General features: G+C 35.2%; 2 protein-coding genes and 1 long non-coding RNA gene across 4 annotated transcripts; 2 read left to right on the top strand and 1 right to left on the bottom strand.

Moving 5' to 3' along the window:
• The first annotated feature begins 5,615 nt into the window (after nucleotides 1–5,615).
• LOC137728692 (uncharacterized) lies at nucleotides 5,616–7,820 on the top strand. The gene is made up of 5 exons (XR_011067933.1): nucleotides 5,616–6,026; nucleotides 6,335–6,421; nucleotides 6,957–7,017; nucleotides 7,289–7,675; nucleotides 7,797–7,820. It is a non-coding gene; the product is annotated as an uncharacterized lncRNA (long non-coding RNA).
• Nucleotides 7,821–8,121: 301 nt separating this feature from the next.
• Nucleotides 8,122–11,153, top strand: LOC137728679 (topless-related protein 1-like). Of its 2 annotated transcripts, XM_068467416.1 has the most exons (6): nucleotides 8,122–8,266; nucleotides 8,736–8,832; nucleotides 8,944–9,170; nucleotides 9,819–9,933; nucleotides 10,278–10,343; nucleotides 10,439–11,153. In XM_068467416.1, the coding sequence occupies exons 3-6, from the start codon at nucleotides 9,034–9,036 to the stop codon at nucleotides 10,463–10,465; spliced, it is 345 nt and encodes a 114-aa protein (XP_068323517.1). In that variant the 5' UTR covers nucleotides 8,122–8,266; nucleotides 8,736–8,832; nucleotides 8,944–9,033; the 3' UTR covers nucleotides 10,466–11,153. The 2 variants fall into 2 exon arrangements, with proteins under 2 accessions (XP_068323517.1, XP_068323526.1); XM_068467425.1 differs by lacking the exon at nucleotides 8,122–8,266 and having other exon boundaries at nucleotides 8,709–8,832.
• Nucleotides 11,154–15,718: 4,565 nt separating this feature from the next.
• On the bottom strand, nucleotides 15,719–18,465 carry LOC137739806 (2-oxoglutarate-dependent dioxygenase DAO-like). Its single transcript, XM_068479524.1, has 3 exons — nucleotides 17,964–18,465; nucleotides 16,203–16,521; nucleotides 15,719–16,057 (listed from the first exon to the last, which is right to left on the bottom strand). Exons 1-3 carry the CDS (start codon nucleotides 18,314–18,316, stop codon nucleotides 15,803–15,805), a joined length of 927 nt encoding a protein of 308 aa, XP_068335625.1. The 5' UTR covers nucleotides 18,317–18,465; the 3' UTR covers nucleotides 15,719–15,802.
• Between the last annotated feature and the right edge of the window lie 79 nt (nucleotides 18,466–18,544).

Below are 18,544 nucleotides of genomic sequence, written 5' to 3'. Positions count from 1 at the left end.
CAATTATTGGGGTCACGACAGTTTCATACCTCATCTTTTAAAATTGACAATGTCATACCGCATCTTACGAATTTATTACAATGTCATACCTCTGTCAATTTTTCTATTAAATGCTGACGTGGCTTGATTCGTGACCTACTTTCTATTAAAAAATTATTAAAAATTAAAAAACAAATATTTAATATTTTTTAAATATTAAAATAATAATAATAAAAAGCAGGAAAAAAAACCCTCATTTCGTCCCTCCCCTCCCCCCTCCTCCCTCCTCTCTCCTCTCCCCATCTTCATCTTCTTCCCCCACCTGCAAATCCCAACAAAAAAAAAAAAAATCCAATTTGTCTTCCCCTCACACCCACACTCTTCTCCTTCCTGCAACCCAGAAAAAAAAAAAAACCTAGATCCCGTCAGCAGGAAGATGGGTGCAGAGAGAAGGTGGATGATGGGTGCGGAAGAGGATGTGGAGAATGGATGAAAGTGGTGGATTTGGGGTTTGATGGGTTTTCAAATTTTTTTTTTCCTTCTTTTTTTCCTTTGCAGTGGAGTTGATGGTTTAAAAAAAAATAAATAAATAAATAAATTCCTTCCTCCTTTTTTGCCTCTTCTTCTTCTTCTTCTTCTTCCTCCTTCTCCTTCTCCTTCTCCTTCTCCTTCTTCCGCAAGGGGGTGTTGATGGGTTTTCAAATTTTTTTTTATTTTTTCTTCCTCTTCTTCTTCCTCCTCCTTTTCTTCCTCTTCTTCTTCTTCCTCCTTCTCCTTCTCCCTTCTTCTTCTTCCGCGCCAACAGGGGGGAATTTTTTTTTTTTTCCTTCCTCCTTTTTTTCCTCTTCTTCTTCTGCCTCCTCCTCCTCCTTCTCCTTCTTGTTCTTCTGCAGGGGTTGTTGGGTTTTCAAATATTTTTTATTTTTTTGGGTTTGCAGGTGGGGGGAAGAAAATGAAGATGGGGAGAAGAGAGAGGAGGGGGGAGGGGGAGAGGAGGGACAAACTGATGTTTTTTTTTTCTCTGCTTTTTATTATTATTTTAATATTTAAAAAATATTAAATAATTGTTTTTTAGTTTTTAATAATTTTTTAATAGAAAGTATGTCCCGAATCAAGCCACGTCAGCACTTAACAGAAAAATTGACAAAGGTATGACATTGTCACAAATTTGTAAGGACATTGTCAATTTTAAAAGATGAGGTAGGAAACTGTCGTGACCCCAATAGTTGAGGTAGCTTTTTGTACTTTACCTTTTTTTTTTTTTTTTTTTTAATTTTACTTTTATTTATTATTTTAATATTTAAAAAATATATAATATTTTTTTTAGTTTTTAATAATATTTTATTAATTTTTTAATAGAAAGTGATCCCCGTCTCTTGCCACGTCAGCATTTAACAGAAAAATTGACGAAGGTATGACATTGTCACAAATTCGTAAGATGCGGTATGACATTGTCAATTTTAAAAGATGAGGTATGAAACTGTCGTGACCCCAATAGTTGAGGTAGTTTTTTGTACTTTACCCTTTTTTGTTTTATAACTTTGTCAATGTTATTAATAGTGTTTATTAATCTTTTATGTGTGTTGTGGTTGGAACGCACAGATAAAATTGTTTTGAACAATACTGGTTAGTTCCTATTTTTTATTGACCTAGACATTCCCAAAGTGAATGTGTATAAGTCAGTGTGAGTATATTTTTCGTTGTTAAAACACATTAACGCTCTATTATTTTTTTTTTTTTTAAATTGTTAAACTAATAAGATGTTTTGAATCCTCCGGGTTTTCTGATTGTAAAGAAGCTCTGGAAATACTTCCTCCCTTTTCAAACCAAGGAAACGAAGCTCAAATTTTGCAAACTGCTAAAAAAGTTACAATTGATGAATTGGCTTTTTTAGATCCAGACTTGCACAAGGCATAAAACCTAACTTTCATTTTTTTTTTTTTTTTTTTTTTTTTTGTGTTTTCTTAAATTCTTACCATTGGATTTTAACTTTTTTAATGAAATTGAATTATGTTGTTGTTCTCGCTGTTGCAGCTGTGTGACAAAACATATCACAGGATGATACATTTCTGTGTTGAGCATCTATCAAGCTTTTTGACACACGGTTCAACTGGTGGTACAGTGTTTGTCCGAAATGCGTGAAATAGATGCAGAAGGACCCAGCCATCGGGCAGCTAATTTGCCAAAGACATCCAAACTAGATTCCCGTGGTAATGCTAAATCAATATTTGAAGCAAAGCCAACAAAAAATTTAGTCTTTCCTCATACCGTGTTGTTTGTTCTCATTAACCAATTTAGACAAATAATACAGTGCGGGTTATTCACATTGAGTACAAAATTTACAATTTTGGTATAATAATTTATGTGTTCACACTTAAAAAAAAAAATTAAAATTCAGTTTAGGACAGCTTTTTTATAATGGATGTACACAGTGGTTGCCAAGCATGGTCTTCTTTACAAAAAAAAACTTTTGTTATCATTGTCCTCTCTTTACTTTATGTTTGTGTTCAACTTGAGTTATGTAAAACTAAATTTTATTGTTTTTTTCTTGTTGTGACAAAGAAAATACTTTCTTTGCTTCTTTTTCTTTTTTTGTCTTTTCTCTTATTTGGTTACACGTGATAGCCATATAAATATATAACATTACTTCACATCTGTCATTTGTTTTGTTTCAGCTTTTTTACCTATTATGTTTGTGACAACCTGTGATTCTCAAAAATCTCATCAGTTGAGTTTGTAAATGTAGGTACAAAGTCAATCTCATTCTTGAAGATGAAACAAATGAAATGAATGCTTTGATAATCGGTAAATGTTGTAAAAAGCTTTTTGGCATGCCTTGTAAAGGCCTGGTATTAAATCAAAGACTGGTGGAGGAGCAGCAGTTGCCAAATGAATTTCTCAGGCTTATTGGACAAAAGAAAAATTTTCACCTGCAATTTGACAACAAGAGGAATACTTTAAATTCAAATAATATCCTCATTCATAACGTGACTGAGGATACAACCATGCAGCCAGCGACTCCACATCCTTTCTTAAGAGAAATTGTAGTGTCTTCCACCACTATTTCATCTTCGACTTCAATAGCTAAAACCAATGAGCAGTCATTTAAACGAAAGAGGGAATTAATCAGGAGAGCTCTTTTCACCGATGGTGAACAAGGGTTTGTCTCATAACCACTTTTGGAAGTATAAATTTCAAATTTGTGTGTAATCATGTTGTTTAACATTGATGGCTCATTCAAAACAGTGGAGTAAACGAAATTTCAGACATGGATCCAAGAGAGTTGGATGAAATACCAATCAAATTACTCAAGAAGAAGTCATTCCCAACTGGTGGAAAATCAGATGCTGGCCTACCAAAAAAAAAAAGCTAGGTCGCTATATTTTAATCTTGGCTTTTTATTTTTTTGCTAAAAAATTATTACAATGCGGATTTAACAGCCGTCTAACTCTCTTACTTTTTTTTTTTTTTACCTAGGTTTGTTGAAAATGAACAATGCAGTAACATAAGTTGACCTCCACTACTAAAAAATCCTGATGGTTTTTTGTTAACATGTATCGAACAATATCTATGTTATTTCCCTGTCATGTAAATATATTTATGATCTGAACTTTACAATTTTTTCTGCCTGTACATAAACCAGCATTTGCCAATTTTTTGTATCCTAATGCTGGTTGTGGTTGAAAGGCAGTTCCAGCTGCTAAAATCCAACAGATGCCTGCAATATTTTTTGTGTACGTAAACAACAATCTTTAATCTTTTCTATCTATATTGTACAAATTAAACATTTCGTTTTTAAGCCTTATGCAACCTGTCTGTTTTCAATGATGTTCATATTTTGTGATGCTATATTTACATCTTCTGGACATCGTGCTGAATATAGTTTCAGTTGAGAACCACAGTTGTTTTGAGTTGGCATGCAACCAAGTTTTAGTAAGCCTTCTTTTCTCCATGTGCCCCATTTCTTTATTTATTCTTTTTCTTATTTGGGTATTTGATTTATAGATAAATTTTACATTTAAATTTTCTTTTTATCATTGCGGATTTTGTCTCTGTAATCAAATGCTACATGTCGCTGTCTCATTTCATTCTTCTTCGCTTTTAGGAACCGCTGATGTTTCAATTTTGACCTTTTGTTCAAGGTATATAATCTATTGAAACATTTAGTTTTTAATATATTAACCATTTTGCAATATGCATATTCTCTTAGTTTTGTTATTGGCTGCCTTCTTCTTCCTATTTTTTAGCTTTTCATCCATTTATATTAGAATTTTATCCAACCCACAATCCTCAGTTTCTAATCTTTCATTGCATAGATTTAATCACCCCATCTATATTCAACCAATCAGCTTACTTCTAAGATGCTGTGACCGGTTAAATCTTCTCCCAATCTGCATTCATTCCCATTAAGTTTTTTTTTTTTTTTTTTTTCTTTTTTTTTAACTTTGTCTAAAGCAGTTTATTGAAAGGCTTTCTTTGGAGACATTAAGTGCAATTTTTCTCAAGTGGCTGCGTTGAGACCAGACTTAATTACTACTAAAACGTAAAGAACCTTTAACTATACCATAAATGTCATCCTAGACAGTACATAAACATAAAAAGTAGCTTCGTTATGGTTTATGCACTACTAGAATTATGCCCATTACACACCATTTTTTGCCCACCCTTTGCAATTGGTGGTCATAGATATAAAGTTGCTACTCTTACTATTATTTGGTGGCTTTACAATGAGATGCCACTGATATCAGTGGCCTAAAAAAATCAGCCACCAATATTGGTGTCTGTTAACTAACTTTATTTCTTAAAAATACTTTTTTGTGCATTTGTGATTAACTGGGCACCAATACAATTTATTGAACACCAATAAAACAAATAAAAAAAAAACCATTAAACCTCTCTCCCCTTCACAAAAGTCCAACTCCTCCCCTTCATTCCCTCCGCTCGCTTTTCATTCTCTCTCTCCTACCTCCCATATACTCTTCTCTTTCATGCAGCAGTGGCTCCGTCCTCCCGTCACCAACGAGCGTCAAACTATACCTTCAGAATCCTCTTCCCTTCCTCTTTCCAACCCTCAAGTTAGTTTCTCCAAATTTGTAGCCGAATTTTCTCAATTTCAGATCTAAGAAACGGTGACCATAGGTATTCCGGCTAATTTCCAGCAAAGTCTGCCTGAATTGGACCTCAACCAAGAGGTAAAAATGATCCTCTCCTCATGGGTGTTCCCTAGTGTAAGTGATTTTTTTTGGATCAATTCTAGATTTCAAATTTTAATTCCACTTTCTGTATGCATGTTGAAGATTGGGGACAAGGAAGGTGAATCAAGGTTGTTTCCAACCTGGGCCGAGAAGAATGGAAGCCTTGGAAGGTTGTGGGTGAAACTAAGGTGAAGAGGGTTCTTCTAAAAAAATTAAGGTGAACATGGTGATTTTCTCCTTAACCACAACTATCAGATTTTATCTCTTGCTTGGAATTTTTTTTTAAATTCCCAGGATATGCAGTTGCAATATTTTTGATGGACAAATTAAAAAAGAAGCAACTGCTTTTATAAAGCTTTTGTAGTCTCACGGTAAATATATCATTATATATACTAAAACCCAGTTGGGTTCTAGCACTGTTCAGCAATAGTAAAAGGGTGGAAATGCCCCTGATTTTTTAGCTTGCTTAGCCGTTTTGCTGCTGCTTTGCACAGTTAAATATCTGTTATGCCCCTGATTGCCACGCGTTGATCATCCTTTGTCTGTGTGGTTTGATTCCGTCATAGCGAATGGACGACGTTTCCCTTCTAGCCCACGCGTCCATCATCGATGGCCCTTCCAGTTCGACTTCTTCCCAATTTCGCTTCTCTCGCCGTTCTCACCTTTTGGGTATTTTGGAACCTAGGTTTTTTTCTCTCCCGCATCGCCGTCTTACTTGCTGTTTAGCGTTGCCATCTTTCTCCAGATCGGCAGTCCGATGGAACCCGGCGAGGTCAGCATGTACTTCTATGTAATTACCGCCTGTGATCTCAGCCATGCTCGCGCCGCCGTCAATTTCGTTGTTTTGTTCAGGTTCGCACATTCAATCTCATTATTTGCATGTTTAATTTAATATTCATGCAATTAATTGTGCTTTGGATTAGTGTGGAAGTTGATATGTTTGATTTTCTGCATGTACTTTATTTTTTCTATTTTCTTTCAGAAATTAATTTACTTTTCCTTGGAAATCGTTGAGCTGTTAGAAGTTTTTTGCCTTTTTTCTTAATTTGATCGAAATCCATTTCTTACCCACATAACCTAGAGTCTCCTGGTGAGTTTTTCGTCTTTCTTAGTGTGTCTGAATTTTTTAATTCCGTTGTTATGGCCTTTGTTTTCCTCAGAGAAGAGATGTTGATGGTGCATGGGAGCAGTACCTTGGGTTGGAGCACTCTGATAAAGCTCCTAAGAGCGCTCACGCAACAAATCAAGTAAGTGCTGTTGTAAATAGGTTGTTTTCGATTTACAGATGGATTTTGTGTTTAAATTTTCTTTTTATAATTTTAGAGCATGCATGTATTATCAGTTGCTAGATGTCATGATCAATCCCTGTATTATATGTGAAATAAAAAAAGAAGGAACACTCTATAACTCTAATCAGATGTCCACTGAAAAGAAGACAAATCACATTATAGACCAATACGTGTTAAAATTATGTTGAAATAAAAAGATGAATAGAATGTTTCTGATAGAGATTACCCATGATAACAAAATGGTCAGGCAGAGTCATTTAATGGTTGTCAAGGTTGGATCTTTGTCTTAGTGAATAACAGTACATCCTATATCAGGGAAAAACACTAAGATCTGATACACTATCAATTTCATTTGACAGGAGAAATAAAAGCTTTAGAAGTCACTCCTTTTTTTTTTTTTTTTTTTTCTTTCTTTTCATGTTTCAGTTTGTTTTTCAAATCAGTTGTCAATGCTATTTGCTTTTTACTAACATATGTTTTTTGTTTTTAATAGTATACGAACATAAAAAAAAGCCTCCAAACCTCCAAAGACAGTAGCAAGATCTTTGTTGATGGTAAGCTATTATTCTCTGATATCTGTTTCTTTTTGTTTATTTCACATATGTGGCTATTTATTGAAATTTGATTTGCCAAGAACTGGAGATGGTCTCGATTTTAAGGTTAAAATTGAATCATCCATGATTTTAAAATAATGGTATTTTTATTAAACCTATAACGATGGACGCATAGGTTATACATGCGGATTGTCACATCATTGTCGTTCTTAATTGATTTATGGTAGGTAGTCTTAACTCTTCGTCTATGTACCAATTTTTTTTAGTTTAGTGCTCTGGTAGAAATTACAGAGGAGCTTATTTGTTGGAGATTTGAAGAGTAAAAGTTAGCAGCGCGGTACCGCTGGAAGTGGTAATTGCTAATCAGGTTTCCACTATTTTTTCCACATACTTTGGTTCAAAAGCAATATCATTTGAATGATGAAACATTAAGTTAGCATCTGAAGTGAATTGTATTTGCCACTTCTCTTTTAAGTGAATTTTAAGATCAGCTCCAGTCCATGTTTGTTTAACAATGTTGTATCATTCATTATATAGTTTCACAAAGATCGTGCATAATTCTTGCTGAACTTGGTTTGGTTTTCTTTTGTTTAGGGATAGAGTGAGCGAATCATAGTTTGACCAAGTCTTGAATGATGAATTGAGCTAGATCATTGAGGTCTCTTTGTCAAGTTAAATTTTCATTCTACTTTTTATTTGTAATGCTCGGTTCTTCACTCAAACATTGCTTATGAAGTGAATGAATTTGCATAACTTTGAATACATTTCTAATCCCGCAGCAACGCGCGGGCACCGTTGCTAGTATATACTAAAACCCGTAGGGTTGGTACTGTGGATGACCAGTGTTGTTCCAATTTTGCCCTTCAGTTGTTCTTTAAGTCTTACTGTTTTTGTCAATTACACAGTAAAATGACGGTTTTGACCCTGGATTGCCAATAGAAGTCTCTCGACTCCCTCAGAAACGAAATCCAAAAAGGAAAAACTGTGCTCTGAAACACGATTGACGATTTCGATTCCACTTTGTGGATGCCTCTGGAACTCTCCAGTCCTGCGTCCGTTCATCATATCGCTGGACCTTCCACTTCCAGTGCATCTTCATGGTTTTTTCATCCGTTCCCTCTCTCTCTTTCTCAAATTTCTGCTTCCGCTGTTCTCAAACTCGTCTCTCTCACTCTCAAGCGTTCAGTCTCTCTCGCTCTCAAACGTTGCCGATCTGTTGAAACCCATATTCCTTTCCTCAAAATCCAAGGTACGGACTTCATGCAGCACTAAGTTTTTGGGATTTTTTTTTATATTTTAGTTTTGGATTCGTAATTTTTTGCTCGGTAGATGAGAAAATGTGATTCCATGTTTCAGTTTTGGTGTTTTTGTGATTTTGGGTTCGTAGGTGTTTCAAATTTTGGATGTTTGTTTGTAGGTTGCAAAACCCTTTGTTCTCAACGTAAGTAATTTAAAATTCTGGGATTGTTCTATTGAAAGTTTCAATTTATAGTTTAGTTTAGTTTTTTACAATCAGAGTTGAGTTGGTATTTTGTTTGTGTTTGATTATATTGAAATCGGAGTTTCAGAGGACTTCTGTTTGGGTTTGATATTTTCCCACGATGTATAAAATGAGGGAGGGAAAAGCATTTAATGCACCAGATTATATTGGTTGTTTTTGTTATTTCATGCTACGTATTGTAATTGGGAGATTAATCTGTTAATTTGTGTTTATGTAGAAATTGGAAGAAGCAAAGAACATGTATGCTTTTAGCACCACCACCTACACTGGATTCCAATGAACTATATCCGAAGAAGCATCTGAAAAATTCAAAGGTATGCATAGTAGTCAGTTGCATTTGCGTTTTGCAGCTCATGGAATGCTTTTTGCAAGCTTAGATTCAGCTCATGAAAGTTCTTATTGCTGTGGTTGTGTTGTGGTTGCAGCTTATGGAATGATTTTAAAAAAATCAGGCCATAATCAGTTTGTACAGGAATACCAAGAAATCAGGGATTAGGATTAATCTCCCTGTTAACATGTGGCCAGTAACATGTCCAGGGCAAGCTTTGAATGCACCTGATGACTTGCCTAAGAATGTCACACGGACTTTGAATCAGGGCTCAATTCCCATGAGCATGGATTTTCATCCTTCACAGCAGACTCTACTTCTTGGGTTGTATTTTTTAAGTAGCTACTTATATTTATTTGTATACCTTTGGCTCTACAGTTTTTCCCTAGATGCTTGCTGCTCATAATTGACTGTTGATTGTTCTCTGTATATGCTTCAGTTGGTACCAATGTGGGGGCTGTGGGAAGTTGGATCTAGGAAGATCCTCTGCATGGTAGTTAATAGATACTTTTCTATTTGAAAGTTCTTATTGTTGTGGTTGCTGTGTATTTACTTAGATTAATTATAAATTAGAGCTGGTTAAAAATTCGAAATTTTATTGATGCATGTTTTCTTCTTTCTTCCCAGCCATCAATTTGTTGTCTGAGGAGAATCTGAATAGATCAGATAGTACATGAAGAAAATTTTTTTGGTAACAAAGAAGAAAGAAGAGTGAAGTAATGAGATATGAAGAGAACTTTGCCGCTAAGATTAAAATAGAGATTGTAGTGAGCAAAGTCTAGGTATGAAGAGTCTGAGTTACATAATTGTTAATGGCTTTGAACCTTTCTAATTTTGTAAACCGTTAATACTATCTTAAAATTTAAATTATGAATCCTTATAATTGAAATGTCAATGATTTGAAGCTCATGACTGAATTATTACAGTTCTGTAAGATTTATTGATTACCTTTTTTCGAACTGTCTCTCGCAGCGGAATCACCGCCACCAACAGCTATGGCTACACAGTTCATCGTCATCCGGTATTCCTCCAAAATTCCACTATCTCTCTTTGTTCTCTCCTACTCAGTGCGTCTCTATTCTTCCAGGTCCACCAATATCTATATCCCAAATGACTCTTTATATGTATCTATTTGTTAGAGAAGGCTTTTGCCTTTTGGGTTCAATTTTATCTGCTGTCTGCATTGGATTTGATGTCTTCTTGGTCCCTATTTTTTTTTATCCAGCAATCGAGCTTGCATTATGACTTAAGAAATTAGCAAATGAAAGCTGCTTCACTTGCACACTGTAAAACATTCATTGTTATTGTATGATGTCTTTTTAATATAAGATGATTAGGCTTAGGTGATTATATTTTGTACCATCAATTGGTTCGTGTTGTGAATTAACAGTCTTACTATACTATGTTCATCCTTGAATTTACGACTAACAGGTTGCTGAGAAGAACAAAGATGTGCAATTAATAGATTTTGTTGAAATCAAGTTTTTAGCTGAGCAGGTCAGTCTTGATCTCTTCCCTTATTTTTCATCAGGTTGGAAAGGTTCTACAGGGACGCTTGCATGATTTTTGATGTTCTGCTTTTACCTTTTTAGGTGGAAGCCTATCAGGAAAATATCTGAATATTTTGCTCAACTAAGGACACTTCACAAAGGGCACGGTAAGAACCCGTAATTCAATTTCATTGTCATCTTTATCACACGTTTAGTGTTCATCTTTTGAATATAACATTACTTATCTGATTTCATTTTCTGTTCCGTACTTGAGTTTCTCAAAACCTAATGCAAACAACTAATATGGCTAAAATTAGTCCCTCATGTATTTTCCGCATCTGAATTGGGGTTTTTAAAGTTTATCAAGAAATTTGATCTGGGATTCTGAATTTTTTTTTACAACTCAGAAATTTGTGGAGTTATTCTTAGGTTTTATCAAGAAGTTTGATCTAGGTTTCATATATTTTGTGACTCACATTGCTTTTTAGCATTTTTTTTTTCTGATTTCTGCTTTCTTTTGATTTATGGGCCTGCATCAAGCTTCTGCCTTTCTTTTGAGGTGTGTGCTCATGCTTAAATATTTGTATCATCTGAAGGATGTTCCTTTGATGATTGTTGAATCCTAATCTTTCTGAGCATGGTTAGGAAGTTATGAAAAAAGTAGAAAGGATGTTCCCTTGATGATTGTTCAGAGAAGAATTCTGGTGATAGTTCATAGAAAGTAAAGGTTTATGTTTTTTTTTTAAATTCCAGTTGGAATGTGTTGCAATAATATCAGTCTTTGTGAGATCAAATGAATAACACCTACCTTTTTGCCTCTTTCTACATGTTTTATACAGTTTCAAAACCCGCAGCACCGCGCGGGCAAGCTTGCTAGTTAGCACTAGAAAGTGAGGAAATCCACTTTCTTTGGTCAAGTTGGATTCTTTACTATGACTACCATTTTTATCTCTAAACAAATTTTTAATGGTATGTATGATATAAAAGGGTAAATTTAACTATTTTGGTTTCTTTTTTTTCACGCTTTGGTGCCTCGAGTTTTAATTTTTCATAGCTGTGTTGAGTTTTTTTCCAGTTACAATTCGGGAGCCATTGGCAACTTCTAAGGGACCAAAATTGTTTTCAAGTCAAAATACAGGAACCAAATCGTAACTAGACTAGGAGATTACATTACCAAAGTAGGAAAGTTTTGTCTTGATTCATAGTTTGACAACATAATATGTATGTAGGATGTTGTTTTAGAATCGCTTGGTAAGTGTTAAATACATCCTATAACATGACTGACTAACAAGCATGGTCGTTCAGATATACATGCAATTGAGATCACTGACTAAATCAGATTTCTTTTATATTGAAGCAAATCTTGCCTATTGGGTGTTTGTGAAAATTCCCCAGAGAGTTAGAAACAAGGATATGATGCAAATCTGAATGTAGGCTGTTTTGGTATGTGTGTGTACGTATAGGTGTGTTATATTGATATGACATGCTGCCTAATTTATCTATTTTTGGATTGCTAGATCAAAGAAGGAAGTTCAATTTATCAAGGATCAAGGTTTGGACTGCTAGACAGCGCGTCGCCTTCGGTTTGAGGTATGGAATTAGTCTCGTGCTTGCAATCTGGCCGCTTACGTGTTTAAATTTATGGTTTATCAATATGCTCAAGATTTGGTTAGCAGGTAGTTATGCAAACAAATTAAAGTTCCTTTAAGCATATGGTTGGTAGTCTTGGTGCCCTCCAGATTTGTGTAAAAATCTAGAGCCATCTGCATGGTCCTATGCTAATGAGCTGCAAGTAAAACTTCAGTAACAATGTGTTTTTGTATTTCTTTCTAGCGATCAGCTCTTTGTGCTCGAAATTTGGCGATCAGGACTTGCCTTTGATTTTTTTTTAGTGCAGCAGAGTTTTGCATCGATTTTTTCATCTTCTTCCAGATTTCTGTTCCTTTTTTCTTTTTTTTCTTTTTTATATTGTTTTGGGATATGTGAATGTAATTTTTTGAGTATTTCTTTGCTTCAATTCTCTCTAATATTTTGATGTTTAGTTTGAACTCCCATCGCAGCATCATCATCATCATATGCTCTTGCTGCTGCTGCTGCCTTTGACTGGTATTTCCCTATTTGCTGCCCAAACAACAGTCCTCTCAGATACTACTTGCTTTTAGATACTACTTGCTTGGAGTACCATATACCTATATAGTAGTTTGAAAGCTGACCTGGTTTGAAGAAACCTAGCTCAAACATCCCACCTGGAGAGACAATGGTTTGATCGCCAAAGAGAGATTGGCATGACATGATTAAGCTCTTTGGAAACAGAGTCTTCAAACACTTTTCAAAGTTTGAGTCCCAACATTTGTTCAAAATTGTATTAAAGATCAGTTATGCTAATTTGTAGTATATTCTTATATCAAAGATCTTACAATTTGTTTCCTCACAAAAAAAAAAAAAAGAAAAAAAAAGGAAATATTCCTATTCAAATCTGGGTGCCCACACAGGGCATCCTCTTTTTTTAATATTATTTTGAAATTTTGCCACTGATGTGAATAAGGGTGGCACTGCAGGAAAGGCACCAATGAAATATTGGTAGTCATTGTTACAATAGAGTCCTCTACATAGGCCACACTCTCTAGTTTAGTGGGTGCTTGGTGGGCATAGAGGTTTGCCACCAATGTGAGTGGCAACACTTGACAATAGCCACTAAATGAAAAGGGTGGCTGATAGCCAAATTTCTAGTAGTGATGCAGCATATCTCCATCACTTTTTTCAACCTTTAAAACCAAATTTAGGATCAAAATTTGATTTAGTCCTTCGTGTTTCAGGGTCAACCACCAACGTTTTAAATTTTGTATTGATCAGTGCTATTGACTTTCTCAGCATGTCATCATCAGATCCCAATATGTCCTCCATCGTTTTCACTGGCTTATTATATGCGAACCAATTATATTTGCACTCATTTTTATTCATTGTAATCAATATTTGCATCTCTTTGTATCCAATCCTTCCTCCAAAATGTTTACAGATCGAATCTGTTTTGGTTTCCTGTACTGAAGCTGGGATAGATCGATCCCGACTTCTAATTTCTTTTCGAACTTTTTATACTTTTACATTTCCAAAAAAACCTTTATTCAGGGCATATTGGTTTGATTAGGGGTGGAATTTTTTCCCAAAAATCCTGAACCGTCCCGAAATTTGACCAAAAAATGCCCGAACCGAATTTCCCGAAACCTAACCCGTCCTGAAAGTTTCGGTTTGGGATTCGGCCACAGCTTTGAAAGCATTCGGTAATCCCAAACCGAACCGAATATTTTATATATATATTTATTTATTTATTTGAAATTACTTGAACCATTGGATTTGTTAAGATCTAATCCAACCGTCCATTGAGTTAGGCCATTTGTTAGGTCTCTCAGACTCTCTCTCAATCGCTCTAGCTCACTCTCAGTCTCACTCATTCACACTCGGACACTCTCACATTCTCACTCACAGTCCCGCCGCTCCGCTCCTCCGTCAAATCCACGTCGCTCCTCGTCCTCCATCGACTCACGCCGCTCCTCCATCGACTCACGCAGACGCATGAAGGAAGACTCGAATCCGACACCAATCGAGTCCCAAAATCCAGGTAAGGGTTTCTAATTTTCACTGGGGTTCTGTTCTTTAGTGTTTAGGGTCAAATTTCATGTTGATTAACTTGATTTCTGAGTATTTTGTCGAATGTGTGAGGGTTTGAGGACTGTGGGTTTCGAATTAGGGTGGGTAAATGCAGGACCTGCATGCAGGATAAGGTTCTATGTGTTTTGTCAAAGTATTTTCTCTCCAAATGTTTTGCAATGGAAAATGTATAAGATATGGTTCTATGTTAATTGCAGGAGCATTCTCACCAATATTGAAACGACTTGAGGAAGATCTGAAACAGAAATTTTGTAGAAGGAAGTAGACCACAGTAGAGCTTTCCTTGTCTAATTCCAGCAACATAGCAAGATCGGATATACAGGCCCAATCCCGAAGTGACCCGAAAATCTCGAAACACTTTTGGGAATCCTGAATTTTGGGAAATGAATAGTTTCGGTTCGGTTTCGAGATATAAAATCTCATCCCGAAATGTTTTAGTTTGGAATTCGGATTAGGGGTTTCGGTTCGGAATCCCGACCCAAACCAGCCCTAGGTATGATCGTTTACATAACAAAAAACTCATTCTTTTTTGTTAACATTTAAGTCTTTCTTATTTTTCTTTGCGGAACGGTTTAGGGTATTTCTTTTACCAACGTCACATAAAACAAAAAACTTTTACATTTTTGTCGCTCTGCTGTGAATACAGATTTCCTGTGCTATTTCTTGACTTCAGATTGATCTGAAAACACACAAAAAAATAAATAAATAAAATTAAATGGGTGCTTTTATTTTCTACACAAAAATGGTAACCACCTAAAAAACCTCATCTGCTGAACAAGGGTGTTCATGTCTTCTTCTTTTGCTTCTCCTTTGTTTTAAACTCTTTTTTCATTTTTTCACACCATTTTCTCCTTCATCATTAGCTCTGCCATACAGTGTTTAAACCTATTAAAACCTATTCATTTTCAATATTTTCCTTCGTTCATTAACATTTATTTCGGTTCATTGTTACTTATTGGACGTAATATTTTGCAAAAATAGCACACAAGACAACACGCCACCGTAGCAACGCACGGACAATCTAACTAGTGGTAACTATTTTACAAGTTTGAGAATTGGGAAAACAGATTTTCCTTAGTACATGACTTAGAGTTCAATATGTTTTATGGAAATGATACTGAAGGAGTCGGATTTGAATTTTAAACCTCAAGTACTTACAAACCTTTTGATTTACACTTATTCTATATATTTATCATATGAGCATCTCCAACCGAAGCTTTAATTTCAAAATGAAGGCTCTAACATTAGTATTTTACAGTATATGTCTCTCCAATTGATCTGATAAAGCTAAGGTGGAATTTGACGTCAAGTTGCTAGCTTCAAATCCTTCATTTTGATTTTTAAAATATCTCCACCACTTCCAAAGCAACTTATTTATTTACCATTGGTCTGAATCTCCCCAAAAATTTAATATAACATATTTTATATATGTATAGGTCCCACTTGAACAAAGAAAATCGGAAACTGACGTCTCAACCGAAGAAGGAAAATTTAAGGATGTTATTTCAATGTCAACTCAGTCATCAAATACAAATTAGACATATGTTTTTGAAATTTTGACATTTTTATTGGGGATTCTCTAAAAGGGAGGATGATATATCATGGAGTGTGTTATCCATACATTTCATTTTACTTCTCACACATTTTTTGATAATTTTTGTCTGTTGATCTTCTTCAATTCATCAGATCCGACGATCGAAAATTAAAAAAAATGAGTTAAAAGTAAAATAAGATGTGTAGATATCACATCCCTTTATTATATACGGCAGCTAAGCTTTGCCACACACACATATCACCAAATTAGGAAGGGATACGTAGGAGTGCAAGGGCTTTATCAGCCTGTAATTTTTTGAGCAGTTTGAACTTGCTAACTCTGTAATCGTCGTAAACGAAAGGGACGTAGAGACGTGGGTGGTCCGAATCTACCAGTTCCGGCGGAGCTTCTATCGCTTCCTCTTTTGGTCCGCTGAGAAATGTAGCGATTGAAACTCGAACACTAGCCTCCGAGCATTTCACTCTATGCCACACGTTGTGCAGCCTCCCATTGCTCCAAACCTTGGTATAAAAATATCAACGACACGGTGTTATCAAATAGCAATATTACTGTATCAAACAGTCACGTCGATATATTCCTGATTTATTTATGGCAAATAGTTCGAGGTAGTCTTGATATGACATAAATAAAGTATCGACGTAAGACCTGAGCGAAGTCCCCAAGATTGATAAAGAGAGTGCCAGGGCAAGGATGAACAGGCACAAAGGCACCAGATTTGTTCATCACTTCCAGACCACCAACATCTTCATCCTCTTGAAGAATTGTTAGAAATCCAGAATCTGTGTGTTCTTGTAGACCAGGGGACCCCATTGATGCAGGAGAGAAGTTGTACTTGTTCATCCTGAATTGGCAAGGCCATCCCTTGTGGAAATCAGTGTTGGCCACCCCTAAACTTTCTGCCAACTTCTTCCCGATGTCCACAACCTGCTCGCATGTTGCTTGAGCATACTTCTCTATCACCTCTCTGCACATTCAGTAACAAATGCGACTTTAAGAACCACATTAATAACATATTATTGATAAAGAATTGATAAACTTACCAGTTTACGTTATGTTAAGAAGGTTGGAGCTTTCTTTTCATTCAACAACTGTCTTCAAGGGAGGATCCCATAAATTCTAAACGAGGCGAGATACTTAGTACTTTTGCTAAGTGGGCTACAAGATTTAATTTGAGTGTCCACCCTTAAAATAAGCAAATTTGTAAGTCATGGTGCGATTAGTAAGGTGTAACCTTTTTTTTTCATCCAAGACTGTCGTTCGTAGAGTTTTGACCGCAATGAAGACTGAACCTCATTGGTCCAAGTAGGCATAGTTATTATTAAGGCCATTACTTTTATTTTTATTTTTTTTCATTTGTGAGATTTGGATTCATGCAAAGACTTTGTTGAGATTTGATAGTTGCCGGATACGGTCTTTCACCATCCCAATCCCGTATCAGTACTGCCGAATCGGTGGCGGTGGCTCCGAAAGTGGAAAAGTGGGAAATGGTGGGATTGGAAAAGGGTTTTATGAGAACTGGGAGAGGGAATGTGTTGATGTGGGCCCAATTTGAAATTTTTGTTTTATTTAATATTTAATATTTTCAAATATTTATAATGAGTCAATGTTTTCTTAGTTTTTTGTGCTCAAACTGATATCCATGAAAATATTTTATATTAAAAATACAACATTGGTTTTATCAATATGAAAATATTTTATATTATAAGAATATTTTTATTATTTTTTATTAAATCAAAACCATATTAAATCATCAATTTAACCTTTTAATTAAAAAAGAACATGAATAAAAAATATGAAGCATATATGTAATTTCATACAATCAATTTTTTTTTTTTTTTCAAAACATCATCTACATATAATCCCAATATATCTTTAATTAAAAATAAAAAATAAAAAAAATTTCTTACTTCCACATTCTTTATTATTCTCTTCCTTCCTCCTTCTATTTCAAAAATAAAAATAAAAATTTTTCTCACATATTTTATATAGTATTTATAACAATAACATGTTTTCTTAGTTATTTGTGCTCAAACTGACATCCATGAAAATATTTTATATTAAAAATACAACATTGGTTTTATCCATATGAAAATATTTTATATTATAAGAACATTTTTATTATTTTTTATTAAACCAATTAAGTAAATTAATTCTTTTTGACGTGTTATCATCTTTTGATGATAATAACTATACAATATAATTGTAAAAATATTTATATTTCTTAACGAATTTAGAATAAATCGGATTAATCGAACTGAAAATCGTACTACGTGGAGTCATGACTATAGACGATAGGATCTTACGCTCATCGGACACCGGCTCTATGCAAGCCGCAGCTCAGTGTTACTAAAAGTCTAAACCAAATGGCCTCTGTGAGATTATTAAGTTTACAAGTAGAAATCTAACCTCTGGTGGGAAGTGACATCCAACTGAGAGCAAAAGCCATGAACAGCCTGAGGTGAGGCCAAGTCGTAAATACCGAAAGCCTCAAAGAGAGGATTGAGTTTGCTGGGAGGTATGTAGCCAGTGAAAGCTAGTGAATCTTTGTTCTGCTCCTTCATCTCCAAGGGCAGCTCCAGCATAGATCTGACCACACACTTCATCTCTGACATCAAAGCCACTGGGATCCTGTGGTTCATAAGCCTGAAGCATCCCCATGTCTCTGAAGCTTCCCTCAGTTTCCTGTACTCTTCTTCATCTGGAAAATTTTGCAGATTAATGGCTGGGATTGTCTTGCAATCCTCATCTCCAGCTCCCATATCTTTACTCCTACCTTCTTACTAATTCGTACCTTACGCAAGCAGCCGCGACCTCCGGTCTGCAAGCAACTCTTGTCTTCTGATTTTGGGCTTTTATTTTGCTTTCTCGTTTTTCTATCACAGACTATTGAGACTTACCAATTCCAGATAGATAAGAAATCAGAAAGGGGTGTGATATCCACACACCTCATTTTATTTCTCACACATCTTTTTAATTTTCTACCATCA

Source organism: Pyrus communis, chromosome 1 (assembly GCF_963583255.1).
Source record: "Pyrus communis chromosome 1, drPyrComm1.1, whole genome shotgun sequence".
Taxonomy (NCBI): domain Eukaryota; kingdom Viridiplantae; phylum Streptophyta; class Magnoliopsida; order Rosales; family Rosaceae; genus Pyrus; species Pyrus communis.
The sequence above is the reverse complement of the archived record's forward strand: the minus strand, read 5'-3'. Positions and strand labels throughout refer to the sequence as shown.

Coding starts and splice junctions, on each gene's coding strand:
- LOC137739806 (XM_068479524.1), bottom strand. CDS start 18,316: ATGGGAGCTGGAGATGAGGATTGCAAGACAATCCCAGCCATTAATCTG. Junction 16,522..17,963: donor GATGTCACTTCCCACCAGAG/GTTAGATTTCTA, acceptor CTGAATGTGCAG/AGAGGTGATAGAGAAGTATG. Junction 16,058..16,202: donor ATCTTGGGGACTTCGCTCAG/GTCTTACGTCGA, acceptor TTTTATACCAAG/GTTTGGAGCAATGGGAGGCT.
- LOC137728679 (XM_068467416.1), top strand. CDS start 9,034: ATGTGGCCAGTAACATGTCCAGGGCAAGCTTTGAATGCACCTGATGAC. Junction 9,934..10,277: donor GTGCGTCTCTATTCTTCCAG/GTCCACCAATAT, acceptor TACGACTAACAG/GTTGCTGAGAAGAACAAAGA. Junction 10,344..10,438: donor TCAAGTTTTTAGCTGAGCAG/GTCAGTCTTGAT, acceptor TTACCTTTTTAG/GTGGAAGCCTATCAGGAAAA.